The sequence below is a fragment of the Rosa chinensis genome, chromosome 2 (genome assembly GCF_002994745.2).
Source record: "Rosa chinensis cultivar Old Blush chromosome 2, RchiOBHm-V2, whole genome shotgun sequence".
NCBI lineage: Eukaryota > Viridiplantae > Streptophyta > Magnoliopsida > Rosales > Rosaceae > Rosa > Rosa chinensis.
In genome coordinates, this window is record NC_037089.1 from 14,134,956 (window position 1) to 14,155,830 (window position 20,875).

At 40.0% G+C, this 20,875-nt stretch overlaps 2 protein-coding genes across 3 annotated transcripts; one reads left to right on the plus strand and one right to left on the minus strand.

Moving 5' to 3' along the window:
• The first annotated feature begins 12,811 nt into the window (after positions 1-12,811).
• LOC112186667 (multidrug resistance protein 2) lies at positions 12,812-15,846 on the plus strand. The gene is made up of 4 exons (XM_024325164.2): positions 12,812-13,083; positions 13,837-14,460; positions 14,546-14,727; positions 14,804-15,846. Exons 1-4 carry the CDS (start codon positions 13,001-13,003, stop codon positions 15,409-15,411), a joined length of 1,497 nt encoding a protein of 498 aa, XP_024180932.1. The 5' UTR covers positions 12,812-13,000; the 3' UTR covers positions 15,412-15,846.
• Positions 15,847-15,960: 114 nt separating this feature from the next.
• On the minus strand, positions 15,961-18,504 carry LOC112186668 (NEDD8-conjugating enzyme Ubc12). 2 transcript variants are annotated; one of them, XM_024325166.2, is made up of 7 exons: positions 18,359-18,504; positions 17,909-17,959; positions 17,666-17,773; positions 16,972-17,080; positions 16,625-16,703; positions 16,409-16,525; positions 15,961-16,321 (listed from the first exon to the last, which is right to left on the minus strand). In XM_024325166.2, the coding sequence occupies exons 3-7, from the start codon at positions 17,769-17,771 to the stop codon at positions 16,184-16,186; spliced, it is 549 nt and encodes a 182-aa protein (XP_024180934.1). In that variant the 5' UTR covers positions 17,772-17,773; positions 17,909-17,959; positions 18,359-18,504; the 3' UTR covers positions 15,961-16,183. The 2 variants fall into 2 exon arrangements, with proteins under 2 accessions (XP_024180934.1, XP_024180935.1); XM_024325167.2 differs by having other exon boundaries at positions 18,309-18,386.
• Between the last annotated feature and the right edge of the window lie 2,371 nt (positions 18,505-20,875).

Genomic DNA, 20,875 nt, shown 5'->3' on the forward strand with positions numbered 1-20,875 from the left:
TTATATTCGGTCCGGGCTTTCGGTCCTTCGGTCCTGTGACACATGAATACACCAGATTGAAAGCATGCCCAGATTTCCAGCATCTGCCTTCTGGGAAATGGTATTTTCCTGTTTTCCAACAACTTCTTATGGCAATGCAACACAATCACAATGAAATACAATAATACATAACAGAACTCATGATTACATTATTAGTTTATTATTACACAAGACATTTCATGATTATCCATACAATGCAACATTGCAACTGAACTCAGACTCATGAATACCAATATAGCAGATGTCCAGAACCAGAACAGCTATAGTGCAGAATAACAGAACAGCCACAAGCCCACAAGTTGACTCACACCGGCAAATTACTACAAGTTTTAACTGAAAAAAAAAATAGAACAAACTGAAATTGTCCAATTGAATTAAATCAATTAATGACCATAAAGGATTGCAGTTCAATGACTTCAATCAAACAAAGGATTAAAGAATTGCACAAGCCATGCTCCAAGACCACTTTCCAATAGCAGCAATTCACATTGTTCCAAGCCTCCAATAGAAATTCTGCACATTGGATTTCAACATAAATTCATCACAATTAATGCTGCCATCATTTGGATTTCAACAGAAATTCAACACAATGTTGCTATCATTTGGATTTCAACACATTGATATACTTTCAGTCAATAGAAATTCTGAAATTCATATAAATCACATCACTGATGGCAAAACAAAAAATGCATGAACAATTCACAACCTTTCCGACAACAACTTATCAAATCATGAAAATTACATAGTCTATTACATAACAGAAATCAAGTTGCTCAATATGTTCCACAATACATCAAATTTATATCAGTGTAGCGCAATAATGATGCCTTAACATGAGGAAAAAGAGAACTAAACCAAGTTGGCCATCCATTCAATACTCTAGGGATTAAACCAACTGATTCAAATAGATTGAATTATCTCATTGTGCTATCACTTCAAAACAAGATACAACTGAACCCAAAAATCAATCGTATTTGATTAACAAACATATTAAGCCTTATCTCATGCAATATCATCTACTAATATCAATATTTGATTATCTGCTACCCACATCTGCTAAAGTTTCCACAATCAAAGAATGAATAAACTTAGAGAAAATCATCAAAACAGTAATAATTCCAACAATCACACAATTGAAAGATGTTAAAGAACATAAAAAAAAAAAAAACACACAATAAGACAGTAAGTAACCTGCAATCATGCATCAAGCATTCAAGAGGAAGTATTTGAAGCCTCTGCTGCATCACAATCGATTGTTATCTTTGCAGCCTTTGAGAGCTTTCCCACACGAGCCTTTTCACTTGAGGCAGTATCCTCAAGTTGATGTTCTGCACCAAAAGTACATACTCATAGTTAGTTCACTTCAATGCAGAACCAAAAAAAAAAACTTCACAAGTAATGTACTGAAAGTTTGAAACAATCACGCACCTTTTTCCATTCTTTCATAGAATTCGAACTCTTCGGTAGTTGGAAAGTACTCGATCTCGGATATGCTGGTAGAATTGATCCAATTTTGCATGCATATGAGGGCTTCCACAGTTCTTGGAGTCATTGAACTTCTATAGGGATCAATTACCCTACCTCCAGTACTAAAGGCACTTTCAGAAGCCACTGTACTAACTTGGATAGCAAGCACATCTTTGGCCACAAGTTGCAGATTTGGGTACTTCACTCCATTAAGCCTCCACCACATCAAAATGTCCCAATCCTCTTCTTCAGGTGGATCTTCAATTGGATCAAGACAGTATCTGTCCACTTCATGTTGTACAACCACCTCTTCTGACTCTCTCAACTCTGTTTTCCATTTCTTCAACATGTCAGCCCTCTTGCCACTCAAGGTCCTTGTACTAGAGCTGCTGCTTCCAGTCCTTCCACCAGTAATGCCACTCCCTGAACTTGTTTTACCTTTCTGAGGTCCATTTGAAGATGCATACAAGTCAGTAAGCTGCACAACCAACTCCTTCAGTTCTTCCGATGCCTTCTTAACTTGCAAACCATCATATCCAAGCATATCCCGACAAGTACTGCCAAAATTCCTAAGCTTATACCTAGGATCCAATACGAGAGCTACCAAAAGAAGTTGGTTCATGTCCTCCAGCTTGTCAAAGTACTTTGTAAACTTGGCTTTCATCTTCACAGCCATTTGGTAAAGGGTTCTGTGTGCTTCATGCTCAAACTCTTCTTCATCTCTATCAAACAAGTCCTCTATCTCAGCTTGAATGCTTACAATGTCATGGAATGCTCGATGTGAGGTAGGCTTGTTTGATGCACTAACTCTCAAGGTTACCTCATAGAAGACCTTTAAGAACTGCACAAATATTGCAGCTTTCTCCCAATCATGTTCATTTGGTGGTCCAATCCTCTTTCTTGTCTTCAGATCAACCACTACAAAACCATCTTCAAGATCCCCATCATTGTCTTCAGGTTCAGGTTCATCAAAATAGCTATCGTACTTGCTGTCCTCTTCATCTGCCATCCTATAAAAGGCTTTCTTCAGCTCTAGGGCAGTCTCCAACATAATAAATGTTGAATTCCACCTAGTTGGGACATCTAAGACACAAATTTTCTTAGATTCCAGCTTCTCTTTCTCAACACACTTCTTGAACACCTCAAGCCTCGATGAACTGCTCCTAACATACTTAACTGCATTCCTAATCGAACCCACTGACCTATCTAACATTGTGAGTCCTGATCTCACAATGAGATTGAGAATGTGAGCCAAACACCTCACATGCAGAAACTTCCCTCCTAAAACCGGCTTCTTCGACCAATTCACCATTTTCTTCCTCACATAATCAATTGCATGCTTATTAGCCGCGGCATTATCGACACTAATTGTCAAAACCCTCTCGATACCCCATTGAATCAAGCATGATTCGATAAGCTTCCCTATGCTATTGCCCGAATGATTACTAATTACACAAAAGTTGAGAATTCTTTTGTGCATCTTCCATCCATAATCTATAAAATGAGCAGTTAGCACCATGTAGTTTATGTTTTGCACTGATGTCCATGTATCAGTGGTTAAACACACACTATGACTCTGCAATTCCTTCCTCAACTCCACCTTTTTTGCATCATACATCTTCAAAAACAGTTTCACTATTGTTCTCCTAGATGGAACCTCCCACTTTGGGACAGCCACTGAACAAAAATGCCTAAAACCCTTCCTTTCAATTGCGCTAAATGGCAATTCATCCATCACAATCATCTCAACTGCAGCTACCCTACACCGATCCTGTGACCACATTTTAACAGCTAGACTAGGTTCACCACTAACACTGACACTCCCATCACCACCCAATAGCGTCTGCCCTTTCTCTATGTCAGCCCTACCCGGATACTTCTTACAAACATCTTGAATGTGTCTCCTAAGAGAACTAGTCCCATTATCATATGGATCACAAGCCAAATCGGTTGAACAATACTTACATTGGGCACGAGTGACAGTTCGAACTTGCTGCATCTTCCCATCAACTGTTTCGAACACAGGCTTCTCAATCTTCTCAAAGTGCAGCCAAACTTCGAATCGAAACTTTCCAGGCTTGTCACCCTTCTTCCTCTTCCCCTTCCCTTTCGGGTCAACAGGTGGTAGAGCTGTTGAACTTACTGGATTGGACTGACTTGCTTCCGCTGTTGAACTTGCCGGAATGATAGCATTTCCGGCGCCCCCAGAAGCCATGCTTGTTGCTGACTTTGCTGCTGTCTCAGGTGAGGCCATCCTTGCCAGATTTTGGGGAAGAATTGAAGAAATTGGAGAGAGAATCAGATTGGAGAGGGAATCGAAGCCAGAATATTGGACAGGGAATCGAACAAACACTCGATTGAGGGAAGAAAATCAAGAAATTGGGCACGAGTTGGTCAATTGGGGAAGAAATTGGGGAAGAACAGTTTGGGGCTTTGGGAGCTAGGGTTTCGGGGAAGAAATGAGGTGAGGTCGAACTGTCGAAGTGAGGTCGTGTTTTCTGTTTTGACTTAGGTTTGGGACTAATTAATGACCAATGAAAGCTTGACACGTATACATGCTCAAATAGTCGGGCCGGTTCGGGTTACCCGAATTTGGAAATATTAGAAACCGAGACCGGCCCGTATTCTTAGCTTTCGGTTCGGTCTTAGCCCGGACTGTGAAAAAACAGTGCAAAGCCCGACCCGATCCATCGGTTTCTCGGGTTATCGGATCGGTCTCTCGGGTTTTCGGCCTCAAACGCCCACCCCTAAACATGCTTTTGCGCCGTGTAGCGGTAAGACACAGACGTCGAGTATTGTATGAATTTCGCAGTTATCGAGGAAACATAACAAATTAGGATTAGTTTACGTGTCGAGAGTACGATTTTATATATTTATTTCGTTAAAATAGAAGTTCGATTCTGTATATTATAACAAATAACTATATCGATTAAAAAAAATAAAATCAACCGTACAAATTTGAACACTAGTTCATCTGGTGAGCAAATTACAAGAAGAAATGGAGTAAGGAAAATCATTGGCTTGAAGAAAGTAAGTTTGTTTATGTTGAAGTTGCTAAGACTTTTTTTTTTTTTTTTTTTTTTTAATGTATGCCTGATTAGCTCAAAGTTACACTCGTAAATTATGTACATACACTTTCATCTCACATTCACTAGTCACATATACGCAAGGTTCAAAAAATCGCTAGGCGCTAGTCGGGCGGTGGCCAAGAGACTAGCGCCTAGGCAGTTTTTTTTTTTTTTTTAATTTATAATTTAATTTTAATGCATATACAAATATATTATGTACATATATATATATATATAATTATATATAAAGACTTAAATAAATATTTAAAGATTTATTATATTTTATAAATAAGAGTAATAAGAATATTATATGAAAAGTATTTTTAATTCTCATTGCCCATCAGCCCATGTGCTCATGTCAGAGCCGAGCTCCCATTCTCATTTCTTCTTTTCACTTCCAACTTTCATTGTTTACCTCTGCAGCTCTGCTTTACCTTTCAATTTGTTCAAGAATCAAAATCCCGACAAACCCAACAGTCTCATTGAGATTATTAAGATCTGCTCTCCTTTTCAATTCCTTTTCAATTCGTTCAGTGCATGCCCAGCACCGCCGACAGCTAGCCTCGCTCTGCATCTTTCCCAGATCGTCTTCGCCGGCGTTTCGCTCGTGGTCATGGCCTTCACCAACGATTTTTCTTTTGTTACTATCTTTTGTAATGCTTGTTGCTTTTGGGCATTCCTGATTTTTCAATTTTTGGTTTGGGTTTCTTCAATTTTTGGTTTGGATTTCAAGTCTTTGATTGTGGTTGTGGTGTTGTAATTATGTCAGCAACCTTGTTGCTATTGTTTCAAAGGGATTCATCGATGTGTTTTGTGATCCAAAGCTATGAAACGATGATGTCTCGACCCAAGATCTGATGGGGAAGGAAGAGATTCTGATGCCGACGCCCAGCAAAACCCAGTAACAGACCCGCCTAGCTCGACCGCCCAAGCGCCTAGTCGCTCGCTTGGGCCGTCTAGGCGGCCGCCCATTCCTTGCCCGCCCAAAAGCCCCGATTTTGCATTAGTCGAGGCGGAGAGCTGTCGTCCAGCGCCTAGGCGCTGCCTAGGCGGCCTGGGCGGCCGATTTTTAGAACACTGCATATACGCAAGATAAAGTCAATATTTTTTTAATGAAAATAATTTACTCGTTGTTTAAGGATATCTCTATTTGTGTTTAGCCCAAACTCTAGGTTAGTTGACCTAGTGATAATAGGGTTAAATTAGAAGGATCTAGATTCCTATTCAATGTACGATTACTTTCCTTGTATGATTGAGATTCTATACATTGTAATCTTCTATATAAAGAGGCCCCTATTATCAATGAGAATACACAGCAAATTCCTCCAAAATTCAGTTTCTCTACAACACGTTATCAGCACGAAGCCCTAACCCTGAAATCCTAAATTCGTAGCCTTCAAATCCCAGAAACCACCGCCGCCCACCTTGAAGATCCCAACTCCAGGAGTCCAAAACCGACGGCCCCATCCCAGAACCGGCCGGAAAACCACCGAACCGGCCACCGGAAGTAGCGAAAGTCCCTCTGCCCGGTTCAAAGCCTTCCTCCCATCCTCTTGCAGCCATACTCCACCAGAAGCTGCGACCTGATCCCAGATTACCGGAACAGGAAAAATTTTTCCAGGAACCAGCCAAAAGGACCTCAAACCGGCAACCAGAAGCTGTTCCATCTTGAACCGTCGGCAGCCTACCTAATCATCCCTGCCCCTGCTTCTGTCAGCCCAACCAAAAAGCAAGCCCAGAAACAAGGAAAAGACTCGGCCCAGGAACCTTGCGCGCAGTCCACAAGCTAGAAACCCTGCGGAGCCCAAAAGCCCAACGCCAGAAGCCCACTGACGCAGCCCCTGCCACGTCAGCAAGCCCAGTCAGCGGCCACGTCATCCAATCACTTGCCATGTCAGCATCAGAGCGCCACGTCAGCACCTCTGGTCAACGACCAGTCAACCCTCCTGTCAACGACCAGTCAACGCCGGTCAACCTTTTTCCGGCCACTTCCGACGACTTTTCTGCTCACTTTTTCCGACGACATTTCCGACCACTTTCCCAGTCAAATTTTCCAGCGACCTATTTCGAAGTAATTTTTACTAAACGTTCCCCTTTTTTTAGAGTTGTTAAATTCAATTTCTCTTCTTTTCGGGGACTTGCAACCTCCCTTCTTCTACCCCCCTTTCGTTATCATAGGGGAGACCAAATTAAGCCGAACTGTGGGGGTTCGTGCTCACTCCAAGCTTGGAGCTTGTAGAGTTCTCCAAACTTAGAGTTTGTTGAGATAAAACGATCGACCGCAAACATCATTGTTTCGATCTAATCCAACCCCTCTTGGAATCGAATTTCTTGGAAGCGACTACGCTCGGAAATTCGTAATTTCTTGAAAGCGACTACGCTCAGAAATTTTATTTGTTTTCGTGGTAGCCTTTTTCACTCCGAAACTAACTCAAATTTCTTGTTCTCTTTCAGGATGAGTAACCTGAACAAATTGGACTTTGCTCCATTGGAAACAACTGGCTCTGAATATCATAGGTGGGTTCGTAATATCCACCACCATCTCAAGGCTGATGGAATCTTGAATACGATTCTCGAGCCTAGCCAGGACGTGCTAACTGTTGAGCAAGCTCAAGCTTTGGAAGCAAATAGAGCAGCCTTAGAGGTAAATAAGGCGAAAGCCATCATCCTAATGAATCGTCATATGGATGATTCGCTTCAGTACGAGTGTATGAATGAAGAAGACCCCAGAAGGCTGTGGGTCTCACTCGAAGAAAGATTTGGCAACGTCCGTGACTCCCTGCTTCCTGACCTAGAAGTGAGATGGCATAGCCTCCGCTTCTGTGATTTCAAGTCAGTTCTTGACTACAACTCGGAAGCACTTCGCATTAAATCCTTAATGGAATTCTGTGTAAAGAGATCACAGATGCGATGTTGATTGAGAAGACTCTCTCTACCTTCCCTGTCTCTGCATTGATGGTTGTTAAGAACTATCGAATCGATGTTGCTACAGGACGGATCACAAGGTTTCATGAGCTCATTGGAGCTATGAATGTCGCTGAAAAGCATGACAACATCCTTGTGAATAACTATAATTCGAGATCCGTGGAAATAGAGCATATTCCGGAATCCAATTATAGTCGCGCCCCTAAGAGAAGGCGCCAAGAGCGAAACCCTAACCTTAGGGATACTTCTAGATGTTCTGGTCCATATAATCGCTCTACTTGGGAAGGTAACCGCCAATATAGGCGAACACAGAACCGAAGAGGTCAACGTGGAAAGAGAGAGGGAGGCAACGCCTCTGGCCATGTTGGTGGCGCCACCAACACTAAGAGCCATCTAAATGAAGCTTTCAAAGTGCCTCAATCAATGGAGTTTGAGCAAAGAGATGTATGTTCTCAATGTGGAGTGTCTGATCATTGGGCACACATTTGTAGAGCTCGTGAAGAAATTGTCACCGCCTACAAAGCATATTGTGAAGCAAGAGAAGCTCACTATGTGGAACAAGAAGATCAAGAAGATGATCTAGAATGAAGGGTTGAAGACTACAAATCTAGCTGGGATCGATATATCGCCAATTCTGTTTAAGTCTTTATTTTTCCAAGAGATGTAATAGGCAATTGCCATATACTTTGTAGTAAATGCCATTGGTTTAGTTTTTCTTCACATAGGCTCATCCAAAATGAGTGTGATGTCTAGGAAAGTTTTGAGATAAGTGGTACTTAAGCGAGCTTTGCTCCACCGACATCTCTCTACTCACCTGGTCATATTTGAGTTACCAAAAGAAGTCAAACAACTACCTTTGTTTTGCATTAGCTAGCATTAGGATTAGATTCTCCTAATGGTTAAGAGACAATGATGTACTCTGTTGGCTTATAAATAAAATTCCGAGTTCTTTTCATTATGACTCAATTTTGATTCTGAGCATATTACTTTGTGACTACGATGGCTGGGCCATCAATATTAATTCAAGGACATGGAATAGCCCAAGTTCCCATTGCCAAATGGCACCTTGATTACTGTCAAAGAAACTCTCTACGCTCTTAAGGAAAATTGCCCTATAAATAGCCAACGGATTCCATACGAAAACGCATGTAGAGAACGGAGATGAGTTACTTTGCAATACCTCTAATGATTGCGAACAAAGGCGCATCTTAGAGAAGTTTATGTGTCTCTCTAGTAGACTCTATGTCACTATTTGAGCTATTAAATCCAATAAAGCTATGAGAGAAGATCTTTTGGATTTAGACACATATTGGCTTTGTCACGACAGGATAGATCATCCTAGTCATGACATGATGATCCGTCTACTGAAGACTTCACACGGACATCCATCCTTTTGAGCAAAACGAAGCAAGAATCTAATGACGCCATAAAAGGCGCCAACCATGAGCATAACGCCATGGTTGTTCCTCCTAGTGGCCATGACGCCATACATGCTAATTTCCATGGCTCCATGGCCATGATGGGAGATGTAGTCACACATTTTGCTTCCAATAGCGCTACAGACGCTCAGGCCCAACCAAAATCCTCAGTGGTTGCTTCTAAGGCCCCTCGCTCATTTTGCAAAGCCTGTTCCTTTGGGAAATTAGGACTGAGACCGTCCTATGCAAAGGATATGAAAATACTCATTCCGTTCTTACATAGAATCCGTAGGGATTCTGTGGACTGTTTCAACCAACCTGCGGACGTTTAAATATTTCATGATGTTGGTTGACACGCAAACACGCTGGTCACGTGTTGTGCCATTGTCCACCTATAAATGCTGCTTATGCTCCACTCCTAGCACATATCATATGACAACGGGCTCACTCCCCAGATCATCATATTCAGTCAATTGGATTTGACTATGCTAGAGAGTTTACATCGAAGACCTTCGATGGTTATTGCATTAGGACTGATGTTGGACATCATATTCCCATGTACACACCCAAATGGTCTTGCGGAAACTACTACAATGGTAGTTCGGACATTGGTAATGAGCACCAATCTCCTTATATTCGCTTGGGGTAACGCAATATTGCATGCAGCTATGCTAATTCGTCTACGACCCACCGCCACTCAATGTACCTCCGCGTTACAGCTAGTAACTGGGTACAAGTATTGTACTTACACATATTTGAGTGAGCAATTTATGTGTCAATTGCGCCGCCACAACGCTCTATGATGGGTCCTTACAGATGAATGGGCAACTACGTTTGATTTGAGACTCCAACAATCGTCCGCTACTTAATGCCCTTGCGAGGCGATCTCATTACTGCTAGATTTGCGGGTTGTCACTTTGATGAGACAGTCTTCCAGTCGTTAAGGGGAAATAAGAACACGAATGTTCAACAGGAACGACAGGAATTGTCGTAGTCTGTCTCCACTATGTCTCATCTCAATCCCTATTAAAGTGACGAGAACACACAAATATGCTGCAAATATGCCTGCAAGGAAGGACGTCCCTACGAGAGGATGTAGCGCCACCCTACACGGAGGTAGGCATGGCGCCAAAGCCAAAGAGAGTGGCACTCTGGCGTTACAGGCCATGGCCCCAACTAGGATACGTGGGAGGCCCGTGGGTTCGAAGGATACCTTGGCACAAACCAAGCCTTGGATCATCGACACTCAAAATTCATCTTATGAGTATCTTCCGGGTTATGGTTATCGTTGGGGGACTCCTCAACGTCAGAACTTATTCATGAGAATATAGAGCTCTATGAAACTTACACTAGTGTACATGAGACGTGGGATAGAAACTCCATCATAATTGATGATGTAGTTGCGCATTTCGTTGCGCATGAGTTTGTTCAGTCAGATGATATCGAACCACGCTCCATTGATGAATGAATGTCAACGTAGAGAGATTTGGCCTAAATGGAAAGATGTGATCCAGGTTAAGATGGATTCTCTAACGAAGAGGAAGGTTTTCGAGCTAGTGATGCCAACACCTCCTAACATAAAACCTATTGACTGATGGGTCTTCGTTAGAAAGCGTAGTGAGAAAAAGATATGGTAATCTCGCCTTATGGTGCAAGGCTTCTCATAAAACGCCCTAGAATCGACTATGATGAGAGATATTCTTTCGTAATGGATGTCATTGCACTCCACTACCTTGTCAGTTTGGTAGTTTCCGAATAACTGAACATGCAGCTTACAAATGTAGTCACTACGTATCTCTATAAGGATCTAGATACGGAATATACATGAAGGTTCATGGTGAACTTCATTTACCCAAGTCAAGTGGCTCTAGACCACAGAGCGCGTTTACAAAGAGGTTGAAATGCTCATTAAAATGACTACTTGATTGGGAAGGGATATGCCCACGTGTTTCTATAACAAGTTTCTGATTCCATCGTGGTTCATGTTGGACATGATCTTCATTAGAAGCCCTTAAAGAGTTAAGGGAAACCGTTGAACACTTGAAATCCGATTTTGAGATGAAGGATTATGGGAGAACACGATCATGTCTCAGTTTGGAACTTGAGCATCATGTCGATAGATGGTTAGGCATTTTGACAAGGTCAAACCTTCAAGCACCCCCATTATTGTCCGTAGTCTTGATCCTGAAAATGATCATCTTCGTCTGAAGGATGATGACGAAGATGTGCTAGAGGCAGAAGTGCCTTACTTGTGTACAATAGGAGCATTATTGTACGTAGCTCAATGTACAAGACCGGACATCTCGTTTACAATGAACTTGTTAGCTAGATATAGCTCTGCGCCAACGCGACGCCATTGGATTGGTGTAAAATATATCTTTCGATACTTGAGATGTATGATTGATATGGGCTTGTTCTATCCCTACAAAAAGATGATGGATTCGGACCCATCACACACCAGGAACACCACCAACACTGGCCTGCGTCCATTATCCCCATCCTAAAACAACATGTGTTTTGAAGGTTTTGTTGATATTGGGTATCTCTCTGACCCACACAAAGGTCATTCCCAATCTGGTTAAGTGTTCACCATGGGAAAAGACCGTGATATCTTGGAGGCCTACAGAATAGACCCTAGTTGCTATATCTTCGAAGAATGCTCATCATTGCTCTTCACAAAGTGGTTCGTGAATGTAAATGGATTGGATCCATAATTACGTATGTTCGAACAATTCTGGTTTGAAGTCTACCACAGATGAGCCTACGAGCATTTTGGATAATGTTGCTTGTTTTGAACAAATGAGGCAAGACTACATCAAAAGCGATAACACCAAGCATAATCAGCAACAACAGACTCTCCTCGAGATCAAAGTGAACTAGGTTCAATCTGAGGACAGTGAGGCATACTTGCTCACTAAGTCATTGCCTAAATTCCACTTTCGAGAGACATGTTAGTAGCATCGTTTGCGAAAGTTACCCGAACTCCCATGACCGTAGTCATCAGGGGGAGATGCAGACATCAAGGGGAGATGTCTACATGTATGGTCTCGAAACGTGAAAGGTGTGTTGTGCTCTTTTTCCCCTTCGACCGAGGTTATTTTTATCCCACTAGGTTTTTGTTACTCGGTAAGATTTTTAACTAGGCAACGAGAGAAGCACCGCGTTTGGACAACACAAGGGGGAGTGTTTAAGGATATCTCTATTTGTGTTTAGCCCAAACTCTAGGTTACTTGACCTAGTGGTAATATGGTTAAATTAGAAGGATCTAGATTCCTATTCAATGTACGATTACTTTCCTTGTATGATTGAGATTCTATACATTGTAATCCTCTATATAAAGAGGCTCATATTATCAATGAGAATACACAGCAAATTCCTCCAAAATTCAGATTCTCTACAACACTCGTGACTTTCTCTGTTGAAGACTTAAAAATATTCTCTTAAAGGGGTTGTTTAAAAGATTTCTCCCTTGACAATTTGGATACTCTTCTTCAATTTGATTAATAGGATTTACTCAAAAAATAGTTCTCACTACTGTTCTAAAGTTGATCATAACTCTTAAATTTATAATACATCATTGAATTACTTTCAAGTCTTTACAGTAAACACAGAAATAAGATATCCGATAAGATTCTATCCAAACAAGTTACAATCATAACACTCCATTAGTAGTGCGTTGACTGGAGATCAAAGAACACGACAAAATGCATACAAAGAAAATAAAAGCCCCAAATAAAATTCAAAACAAAAACAGAATCAACGGATAAAATCAAACCCACAAGCAAGTCAACAAAATCCCATCACCCTCGATCCGACCGTACACGGAAAGAAAATTAAGCACAAGATAATTTATTATAGGCAAGACAAATCCGGGGCGCGCGCGTTTTGGAACGACCCAAAACAATGAAAATCAATAAAAAAAAAAAAATCGAATCTCGTAAATATTTTAAAAAACGTAAGCAAGTAGGAGACTGCAATGGCCGTGCAACCAACGTCATATGAATCGAGTTCAGGGTTGTGTGTTTTCAGATCCGCCATAGATGCAGAGGGCTTGTCCGAGTTCTTTGGAGGGCAGAAGATTTTATGGGCCTTAAACGGGCCTCCAGATACCCATCTTCCTCTTTTCTATCAACACCCGGTTTTTTTAGACGTTTGGAAGCCATGAGGTTAGTTGACGCTAACCGTCGTTTCTTCCTATGTTGTTGTTCTTTCAGTTTGTATGTCTATGTGTTTTGTCAGTGAAAAATTTGGTATATAAGGATTTGGTTGCTTTTTGTGGGTTGTTGATGCCTGAAGTATCAGTTTTTAGTTTCCGATAAGTTTGGAATCGGTAAAGTCAATGCTTTTTGAGTGTTCTAGGATTTCTAGCATTGCTTTCAGATCTGGCAAGCCACTCCTCACCTTAATACAGGGTGTTCTACAGTGATCCGAAGTATTGAAACTCCTTCAAACAATGACTAATCTAATGGCTCCTCATGGCTTAGGAGTTTTAATACTTCGGAGCACCGTAGAATTTTCGCCTTAATACGCATCCTTACAATGAAGGGGTTACCATTTAAGGGATGCTCTTTAGTGTTTGTTGCTATTGAATTTATGCTTATGGGATGTATGTGTCTAAGTTTTGATTTGGTTAGTGATCATGGAATGGAACTAAAGTATTTCAATGCAATAAAATAGGAAGTTCCTTTACATGGTTTTACTAATTTTTCAGTTTTGTTTAAGAATGTGAGATTGTCAACATCATGGGGATATGATTGTGTTGATTCTGATTCACCTTGAAATTTTGGATTGAAGAGAATCCCTTTAATTATGACACAAGATTGCAAAATCCTCTGTACTGAAGAGTTTATATGATGAAAGAGTTTCACAATTGATTGACAGTGTTTTCTTTATCCTGTCAATATGTGTTGTTTTCACAGAACAAGAAAGGTTTTGGGGGTTTCTCTGTCTCTCATTCTCATCAACTTGGCTGCTATAATGGAGCGAGCCGATGAGAATCTACTCCCATCTGTGTACAAAGAAGTCAGTGAAGCTTTCAATGCCGGGCCATCTGACCTCGGATATCTCACATTCATCAGGAACTTTGTGCAGGGAATGGCATCTCCCCTTGCAGGTGTACTAGTCCTCTTATACGACCGCCCCACCGTGCTTGCAATGGGCACTTTCTGCTGGGCAATATCAACTGCTGCAGTGGGTGCAAGCCACCATTTTGCTCAAGCTGCACTCTGGAGAGCAGTGAATGGGTTCGGGCTGGCAATTGTCATACCAGCCCTTCAGTCTTTCATTGCTGATAGCTATAATGATGGCGTGAGAGGGGCTGGGTTTGGGATGGTAAGTCTTGTTGGTTCTTTGGGTGGCATTGGAGGCGGTGTTGTGGCCACACTTATGGCTGGTAACATGTACTGGAGCATACCTGGATGGCGTATTGCCTTCATTCTAATGGCAGCACTGAGTTCACTAATTGGGTTCCTTGTGTTCATGTTTGTGGTTGACCCTAGAAAACTAGTTCCTATCACTCATGGTGCTGACCAGAGTTTTGAGAGGTACTTGTAAATTTGAATTCCTGAACAAATTGTGGATTTTGTTATTGTGGGTGGAGAAGAGTGATTTGGGGGTTTTATGTTGTAGGAATGATTTGATAATAAAGGGCAGTACTACTTCAACTGCAGCATCAGTTTGGATAGAGTCTTGGACAGCCATGAAGTCGGTTGTTAAAGTGCCGACATTTCAAATAATTGTCTTGCAGGGCGTTGTTGGGTCGCTACCATGGACTGCCATGGTGTTCTTCACTATGTGGTTCGAACTTATAGGTAACTACTACTACTGCAAATTCCAGTTCTATTTTCATTATGCACAAAGTTTTCACCTTCTAGTCCATTTTCGCAGGTTTTGATCACAACAGTACAGCAGCCCTGCTCAGTCTCTTTGCTGTTGGATGTGCTACGGGGTCTCTTCTTGGTGGAATAATAGCAGATCGAATGTCACGAATCTACCCCCACACTGGCCGCATCATGTGTGCACAGTTCAGCGCCTTCATGGGAATTCCATTTTCTTGGTTTTTACTCAAAGTAATCCCGCAGTCAGTAGACAGCTATTACACCTTTGCCGTCACTCTCACCTTGATGGGTTTAACTATCAGCTGGAATGCTACTGCTGCAAATGGTCCTATGTTTGCTGAGGTTGTTCCTACCAAACACCGAACTATGATTTATGCATTTGATCGGGCTTTCGAAGGATCCTTCTCTTCTTTTGCTGCTCCTTTGGTTGGAATTCTTTCAGAGAAGATGTTTGGCTATGATGCAAAATCCGTGGATCCGATTAAAGGGTCTACTAGGGAGGCCTTTGCATTATCTCAAGGGCTTATTTCGATGATGGCAGTTCCATTTGGTTTGTGTTGCTTGTTTTATACGCCTTTGTATGTGATTTTCAGAAAGGACCGCGAGAGTGCTAGAATTGCCAGTGCAAAAGAGGAAGAGATGAGCCTAACGAAGTGAAATGAGGTAATTCTTAGGTTGAAGGAGCAGCAAATCCGTGTGAAAATAGAACTCGTTCGGCTTCTCATTTCTCATGGCTATGGCAATTTCTTTAGATTTAGTATTTGAAGGTTACACGCATTCACCCGGAATATACAGTGACAAGTTTGAGAATATATTTTGTGAAGAGTCATACTCTACTTTGAGGCTAAGAGATTTGTGACAGGAAGCTAATTCCATTCTGATTCTATGATTCATTGGTGGTAATGCCAAGCTGAGCATTGAGAAATACACATCTATGAGGCTATGAACATTGTGGTCAATGTGATTTGATTCTAGAGCTTTAACAACTTTGAAACCTCTGGGAATGCTCGTGTATTTTTGAAACCTCAGGGGTTTGTAAAAACTTGATGTCAATGCTAAAGAGAATAATAAGTACTTTTGCAGTTGGTAATATGATATTATGCACTAGTTTCCAAAACTTTACTATTTTTTTCGGTTAGAAATAGTAACATCAATGGCCTCGGCTGAATCCCTATCAAGCATAGGCTCGAGTTACTGCAACATAACTAGTACTCAGAGAAAATGCATTAAGTACAGGCATTCTGTCCCTAATACATTGAAGTAGGATAATAGCATCACAAAAGTTGAACTGTTTTAAACACCACAATTCCATCCATACTTGAACAAGATGAAGAAAGAAAATGCAGTCAGAACAACAAATATTACAATCCCACATCCATTTTAAGTTTGATAATAAGTCAATTAGCACTTTGGTGCAACCAAATAAAAGCTATATGCATCTTGGGAATAAGGTCTGCCCCACATATCCACCGGTCATAGCCCTTCTTACATTAGACTCAAACATCTTCGGGTTGTCTCTCAACACTGCAGCTGCATCATGGTTTAGGGGATCTTCATGATTTGGTTCCTGCAAACAAAGTTGACGAGAAAATAAGCAACATTCTGACACCAGATGGCAACAAATCACAGAGAACTGTCGAGACGATTCTAATACCGTGAAAAGATGATATAATCCATAAACGATGGTGTTTATATTAAGGACAGGTTTCCAATCTTCTCGTAGGATGTTGAGGCAGACATTTCCTTCCAAGTCAATATTAGGATGGTAGACCTGAGAATCGGTTGTACCATGTATGAGACAATGTACCATACAGGCGAAACAACTAGAAGAGAAGAAAGCCATAGAATAAATTATGATGTGCAGGTCTACCTTGGTTTTACACTTTACTTTTGGTGCGTCATGTGGATAGATAGGTGAAACTTCAAAAGAAAACAAAAACTTACCACCTCTGTCACAACAAATGTAAGACTATTAGAAATATAATCATTTTACTAAATGAAAACAGAAATAGACAACCCACAACACTGTTGATTGTGTTTGTGTTACAAGATCCAATATGTCCGGCAATGGAAAATCCATGCACATATGTATGTATATACACTTCAGCCTGGGTATAGTATATTCATGTATGTGGTGTCTAAAATTAGTACTTGCAGTTTTGATAGAAGATTCTGTTTGGACAAACTTTTGCAGACAAAAAGTAGAGCAATTCTTACGTATAGTATCCTTCATCTGGTTTAATTGAAACCTCAAAGTTCATAAGATCATCCTTGCCATTGGGAAATGATATCGCACAAGACTTTGGTAGATTCAACTCAGACATATCTGCATCAGATGCCAAACAAAGTACTTTCTGTTAAACTGATGATAAAATTCAGGATAACAATAACACAAATAGGCTGAAAAAGACAGTAAAGAATGTGGATAATGGTTCATAATAGCAACAACATTTAAACATGCAATCAAGAATCTTAGAAATTTCAATTGCCCCATTCCAATTGTAGCCAAGTCCAAAATTACCTCAACTTGATCTATCAATTCAGTTTAAAGAAAGATGACACACTCAGCATTCCATTTGTTAGAAAAGGTTATTTGACTTGCTACAAAACCTGAAAACCCTTTTGCTAAGTCTTACTACTAAACCAAGGAACGATAAGGATGTTCTACATTCACCATTCAAAACCAACTTATAAATACTGTGGTTTAGAACACTCAAACTCCTCATCACCAAAATTCAAACAATACGAACATTCCATATGATTGAAATCGTCTAATCAACTGATCCTTTTTCAGTCTTTCAAGACAATCAGAAATCACTGGCATGCAAAAACTTCAAAAAAAAGATGAAACAGTCACAGCAGCAATCACAAATATAACAAATCAAAAGCTTAGAGAGAGAGAAAAAAAAACCTTTATGAAGGCGCAATTCTCCAGCGCTTTGCCTCTTAAGAGGTGATCCTCCATTGGCTTCAGCAAGTTCCTTCTGCTTTTCCTTTACCTTAAAAAGCCTAATCATTGCTACAGAAAACAGAAAACTAATTAGCTATAGGGATTAACATTTGTGCTACACAACAACAACAAAAGTAGCCTTCAACTCAAACAAACAATTACAATGTCATAGAATCTCAAGACTAAACAAGTATATAAGAAAACCTGCTATTCACTGCTGACTGGTCTTATTCTCCTTTGCCCTTCTTTATGGGTCTGTCAGGTTAAATGGCAAAACAATTACAACTCTAGTCTCAAAATCATGGTCTTAACATTGAAAGTCTCAATCAAAGTCTGTGATAGAAAAAATTCCCCTAAACAAAAATATTGATTCCAAATTGTTAAAACAAGCGCAAAAATTACTCATAATCAAAATTAATCTATTGAAATTGGGGTCAGTTCATTATGAACAACAGTGTTATTCAGAAGATGATATAAATCGTTAAAAGAAAAAAGATCAAAACTTTGATCAAAAGGAGAAACAATACTAAAACCCAAAACCCTAAGATTACAAACAATCACGATAAACATAAATTAGGGATTAGAGGACAAGAAAGTCGCATACTTTAAGCACCCAGAATGCGATTTGTGAGAAATATAATAAGGAAAACTTACATGAATATATATAGATGGTGGCCGGGTTTTGAGAAGAAGCTGCAGAGAGAGAGAGAGAGAGAGAGAGAGAGTGATGAAGCGGACGACCTGTCGTTTTTGGTGTTTGGGAAGTGATTCTGATTTTTATTGGGATCGAGTACAATTATATACGCTTGCTTTACTTCGACGCTAATTCTTTTTGGGTTGAACATGGATAAGGTCCATTGGCAAAGGAAGAAGTCCATACCAACAAAAAGAAACAGAGCGAACTTTTTTTTTTTTGGTAAATTCTAGGACTGTCAATGGTTGGGTGAAGGTATTTGTCGTGTCGCAAGAAACAAACTCAAATCTAACTCATTTAGTAATCGTGTCAAAAATTTAAACTCAAATCCAACCTATTTATTAAACAGATTATCCGTTTCCAACCCGCTTAACCCATTTAATAAATAGGTAGTGTAGTGTTAGACAAAATGAATCATTTAAAGGTTAACAATGCGACCCATTTAACTTAAAAAATGTATAAATTGATTAAATTAGCTAAAAACTCCACAAGACGAAGGATATAAATAATTATATATAATTCAGAAATAATTAAGGGTTAATGCTCATACACCCCAAATTCTTGAGAATACTTCTCATACACCCCCAGTGTCTTATTTTTGTTCCTCCTTACACAATTTTTCCTTGTTTCCTTTCCTACCTACCCATCTTTTCAAAATCTCTACCATTAGTACCCTTTCTTTCATATTAAAGTTTGTCAGAGTTTGCATATGCATATGCTTGTTGTCTCTTTCACTTGGTTTGTGGTCTGTTTCATTGTCTATTTAAAGGTTTTAGAAACGTGGTGGGCCCATCAGAGTTTAATTTAAATATATAAATGCAGAGGTAACAGTCATCCTCTAAATTCAAAGGTAAACAGTGCATATTACTATTCATAATTTCGATTGTAGATAGATTTGAGTTGATTGCAATCTGCAAAAATACCAGTAGAGAATTACAAAAAGAGAGAGAAAAACTAAGAAAGTTGAAAGCTTTTAGAGAAAGACTTAATAGAGATTCTCCTAACTATTGGGATATCATTTATAAACTTCAGACTAAAATCTATAAAATAGAAGAAGAGATAGATAATCTCCTATATGTTCTGGAAGAGGAACAAAAACCTCTTGATTATTTGAGCATTGGTTAGATCCGCACATCACTGGTATCAGAGCTTGTAAAATAGCTCAAGGAGAACCCCTCTTTAATGGGGACAATGTCAGAATTGTTATTAGAGAAAATAATTTCTCAACTGAAATCTTCTGATGAGAAATATCAGAAGCTGTTACTAGAATTATCTAGATGTCAAACTCATCTAGAAAAATTACCTGCTATAATCCACCAATTGGAAAGATTGGAAAGCAAACTAGATTATATCAAGGAACTTCCAAAAACGGAAGAAGAAAAGCTAACGAGTGTTAGCAGAAAAATCAATGAACAGCAAAAAACGTTGGATTCTATGAAAAATATACTGAAGGACAAGAAAGTGCCTACAGTAAAAAAGAAAGCTAATGGGTTCAAACCATTAGAGAAACTAGACTCAAATTGTGTTCCAAACATGATTTTTCTGGAACTATCTACTAGTCAGACTAGTATTTGGTATGAAAATCCGAAAGAAACTCGAGATGTCAAAATGATGAGCATCTTCGGGAAAAAGAAAGGAGTACAACTCCTGAATTCTGAAGAATTTGAATACAATGAAATCGAGCATGAGGTAAAAAACGCCTCAATTCCAAAGCTAGATTTCAAACAGATCTACAAAAGGGGAACATTTGACCTGATGGACAGCCATCATTTCAAATTACTTGAATTCACAACCCCCTCAACAGCGGGAGAGACAGATCTCTTGATGATCACTCCAGCTGAAGTTGCCAGAGCACAAGCAAAGATGTATCAATTTATGCACATTGGAGCAGTCCAAGTCGGCATAAAGCTTTTGGCAAGAGAAGGCATCAACTGTTCAGTCCTATGTGTCCTGCAAGACAACAGACTGACAGACTTTCAAGCTAGTTTGCTGGGAACTCTAGAAGCATCACTGTGTAATCAAGTGGCATATTTCAACTGCTTTCCCAACTTCTCAACCAGCTTGAAGGATGCAGCCCACTGTCTTCGACTAAGAGTCAAGACAGATGGCATATCAATGAAAAATGATATGCAGGAATTGGCGATAGTATACAGAATATACTATAAACTGATGAGCACCACAGTAGAGCCGAAGACACGGATCTCCAACATCCCTGGTCTCACTACTGGGTTCCTCACCAGCCAGAAGAACTATTCACAACAGATTCACAAGGTTGCTTGGAATGAAGTAACTTTTCCTATTGAATGGAAATTATCCGGTCCGAAACTACCAGCAGAAAGTGCAAAAGCAAAAATCTACGAAAGTAGAAAGACTGGAGAAATCAGTCTAAATTTTGACAATCACAGAAAAAGTGATGTCAGTCATCAGAATATCAGCATAAACAGAAATCTTCTCAGAAAAAACTACAGCACTAGAGA

Coding starts and splice junctions, on each gene's coding strand:
- LOC112186668 (XM_024325166.2), bottom strand. CDS start 17,771: ATGATTAGGCTTTTTAAGGTAAAGGAAAAGCAGAAGGAACTTGCTGAA. Junction 17,081..17,665: donor AGAATTGCGCCTTCATAAAG/GTTTTTTTTTCT, acceptor CATCTGATGCAG/ATATGTCTGAGTTGAATCTA. Junction 16,704..16,971: donor CCAGATGAAGGATACTATAC/GTAAGAATTGCT, acceptor TTGTTGTGACAG/AGGTGGTAAGTTTTTGTTTT.
- LOC112186667 (XM_024325164.2), top strand. CDS start 13,001: ATGGGCCTTAAACGGGCCTCCAGATACCCATCTTCCTCTTTTCTATCA. Junction 13,084..13,836: donor AGACGTTTGGAAGCCATGAG/GTTAGTTGACGC, acceptor TTGTTTTCACAG/AACAAGAAAGGTTTTGGGGG. Junction 14,461..14,545: donor GCTGACCAGAGTTTTGAGAG/GTACTTGTAAAT, acceptor TTTATGTTGTAG/GAATGATTTGATAATAAAGG.